Source organism: Monopterus albus, unplaced genomic scaffold, assembly GCF_001952655.1.
Source record: "Monopterus albus unplaced genomic scaffold, M_albus_1.0 scaffold63.1, whole genome shotgun sequence".
Lineage (NCBI taxonomy): Eukaryota > Metazoa > Chordata > Actinopteri > Synbranchiformes > Synbranchidae > Monopterus > Monopterus albus.
Window position 1 is genome coordinate 1,752,328 of NW_018127943.1, and position 3,555 is coordinate 1,755,882.

General features: G+C 39.0%; 1 protein-coding gene across 1 annotated transcript in view; it reads right to left on the reverse strand.

The window, feature by feature from the left end:
* The window catches only part of slc10a1 (solute carrier family 10 member 1), a 5,777-nt gene extending 4,629 nt beyond the window's left edge, over window positions 1-1,148 (reverse strand). Inside the window, exons 1-3 of the mRNA XM_020604054.1 lie at window positions 1,092-1,148; window positions 906-992; window positions 342-454 (exon numbers count right to left, since the gene is read on the reverse strand). Coding sequence (XP_020459710.1) covers window positions 342-454; window positions 906-992; window positions 1,092-1,133 — 242 coding nt within the window. The 5' untranslated portion in view covers window positions 1,134-1,148. The remainder of the gene's footprint in view (window positions 1-341; window positions 455-905; window positions 993-1,091) is intronic.
* Window positions 1,149-3,555: the final 2,407 nt, after the last annotated feature.

Sequence of the window (3,555 nt, forward strand, 5' to 3'; positions counted from 1 at the left end):
ACTGGATTTGGGTTTTTTTGTCTTTAATCCATAATCATCAAAATTGAAACAAATAAAGGCTTGAAATATTTCACTTTGTGTGTAGTGAACTAATATAACATACAAGTTTCACTTTTTGAAACAAATTATTGAAATAAATGGACTTTTCCTCGATATTCTAATTTTTTGGCACATACCTGTAGTGATGCTGTCCAACGCTTTGGTCAACAGCTAAGGGCTGTGAAATGCGAGAATGTCCATCGTAGTATATCATATTACACAAAACATCTAAACAGCTCAGGTTAAATATTTGGAGCTTATCTGTTAGATGATATATTAAAACTAGAATATCACGTGGGTACCTGAGGTTCATGTCACCTTGCAGAAACAGAGCCAGGATGTTGGACAGACTTCCTCCAGGACAGCAGCCACAGATCAGAACCACCACCGCTTTCAGGTCATCCAGCTGGAACGCCTACAGTGCAGAATGATGGTGAACTCACACAAAGAGCTGTAAATCTCTGTTACTGATAACAATGTCTGGTAGCTGATATTAATAATGGTTCATGAACAAAAAGAATCTTAATCATGTAATATTATTGGGAATGTTGCCGCTGTCTTTTTAGGGGCTCCATAGTGATTGATGCAATCGTAAAATTTTAAAAAATCATTCCGTTCTTTTTATGGCCCAAAATGATTTATAGTTGCAGTAAATTACACAAATAATAGTAAAAATGTCATTTAACTACTTCAGTCACTACACAACTACTAGTTTAATCACATGCAGTTCACTACTCCTCATATAAGCAGGAAAATAGTTTAAATCAGAGTGAATGGGTGTATTGTTTAGGCTGCAGGAGGCCCCACGTGTCTCTATAGTAAAGTGTTATCAATGTTGTCTACCAGAACTCAGCAGCAATGCCGACCTTAGCTAAGCCAAAGGCTGTGAGCGGCATGACGCCATACTGGGCCAGCAACGCTATCACCACTCCCTTAGGCTTCACCATGTGTTGCTGAAAAGAAGGGAAAAGATGGTTTACAGAGACGATAATAAGGACCATTTGTTTTTCTTATTACTCTAATTATGCATGAATGAGTGTTTTTGAAGTCACCTTGATCTTAGACACCTCCATGGTGCATCCCAGTGAAACCATGACAATAGTCAAGACGATTATCATGAGTATGTTGATGGCTTTGTCTATTACTGGTGGCAAGATCACAGCGTAAGTGGAGCTGTTAGCGGCCGACATGTTGAACAGGAAGCTGTCATTTGGCCCGAAATCCAAATCAGAAAACTGTTTGGTTGTGTAGTCCATGTTGCCTTCTGTGATGGAGCGGCAGGTAATCCTAAAACAGAAGCACAAATAAACTACATACAATAGTTCTGGTGAAAAAAGATTTCTTCTGCTTTTGTTTGCCCAGAATCTTAAACCAGTAACTGTTGGGCATTATTTACACACATTATCTTCAAAAGAACTATCACCATCCTGAGTCTTTTTATAACCACTGCTTGTTTTTAATAAATAAGCCAGAGTGTATTTTACTGCTTTCTTATCCATTCTTCTACATTGTTTCTTGCTCACTGCTTCTGTAACCAGCATAGGTTGCTGCTGTATGGCGAGATCAGCCATCACAGTTACCTTAGTCTCGGTTCATAGTACACATTATATTGTCCTGAGAAACTTTAACCTGCATAGCTTCATAGTTTGAAACTTGTTCTTAGATATTCTTTGATGACACCATGAGCTAGGAGCAAGTGGGAAACATAGGAATTGAGAAAAAAGATCATTTTTTATAGTTGTTTGAAATTGATTGGATGTGGATTTGTATGAGACAATACACTATTTTTGCCCTATACTGTTTATTGCACATACAGGATGCTGGCTGATCTTTTCAGTGCACTTGCTTTCCAACATGACAGACACAATGCAGTCCAGGAATGGAAGATAGAAAACCTGAGGCTGATGATAGAAACCTGACAGTGGTCAGACAGACCCGTTGCATGTTTGAATCAGTTACACAGTTTTAGCAGCAGATGTAAAACTCGGCAATATAAAGACTCATTTCTACAGAATGTCTCTCAGATGAAATTGTACATTTTTGAGGAAAAACAGTTTTCTTTTAAACCTTACTCTGCTTTGTGTTTCAGTGCCAACTTAACTTTTCTCTCCTTTGTTAACAACCACATCCTCTCGACTGGCATACTCACATGCTGTGTCACAGGACTGTTCATGTTTGCTATTGCACCCGTAATGCGAAGCGCACAAGTATTTAAAAATAAAAAAAACCTGCACATCTCAATAAAATTTTTTTAACAGCTACTGACCAACGTCTTGACTGTTCTGAAGGTGAGAACTGCATACCTGTGCCTGGAGGTCTGTTTATACAAAATAGAAGAGAACTCCCAAGTGGATTTCTCAGAAACAAACACTTATCCCTGTGTGACAGATATGTTTGCAGCTATCTTTCATTCAGCGTGTTACCTGTTGGGTCAGAGGTTCTTCCTCTCCTTTCTTCACTTCTCTCTGAGACACAAACAAGTCCTTCTGTGTTCCATATGTCAGTCACAAGTGGCATATGAAGGCTACAGATGTGCAGAAGTGCCATCTAGTGCACAGTTGACTTCTGCAGCTTGAGATGAGAAGGCTTGTCAGAGCTGACCTTAAAAACAACAGCCTAAGTTTTGAGAAATACATTGTGTTGTGGTGTTTAATATCTAACCGAGTTACTGTTGGTATTCAAAGATTTTCCCAAACATTAAAAACTCTTGACTTGTCATTAAATTACTTACATATGCAATGACAGATTTGTATTTTATTTATTACATTTTTATCATTATTGAATGTCCTGTGTCTTATGTTTATATGTCACTTGAATGCCACTGTTAATTTTGTTGTATTCTCTGATACACTGATAATAAAGGCTTTCTGATTCTGAAATTAGTCCCAGTGTCTGGGTTCTTTGGGGCAGTATTCACTCAGTGGTAGAGGCTGTTCACTTTGTGTTCAAAAAGCAGAGACATCCTGTTGCTTAATACAATAGGATTAAGTTTTCTGGAAGTACCCCATGTCTTGTGAGCTCTTAACTTGGCAGCATGAATTTGCCTGTCCTCTTTTCTATTCCTACACAGTATGCACTGTCAGTGTTTTTTAAGATGACATGTAAAGAGAAGAGAACAAACATGGGAGACAGTTGTAGTGTCAAATCAGTGACAATTAACCTGCTTTTTGGAAACATTACAGGTTGTGTGTTTATCTTGCTAAATCAGTGCAGAGTCAGTTGAGGAAGCCAGTGCTTCTCCTCACTACAGAGAACGAGGTCAAAGTCGACTCGCATCATAAGAGGCTTTTCTCCTTCACCTTCAGTGTGTGAAGGAGTCCGAGCTTTCAAGTTACTGGTAGTTTGGACAGTTGTTGAGTCTGTCTTTAAATCTATATATTTGCTTGTAAAGTGACTGAGGTAGTCAGGAGATGTGCAGGAAATGAGGCAAAGTCGAGGCAAATGCAGGCTAGATCATGGAGCCCTACTGAGCTGGGGCTGTGTGCCATGGCTCAGCAGAAGATGCACTTACTGCTT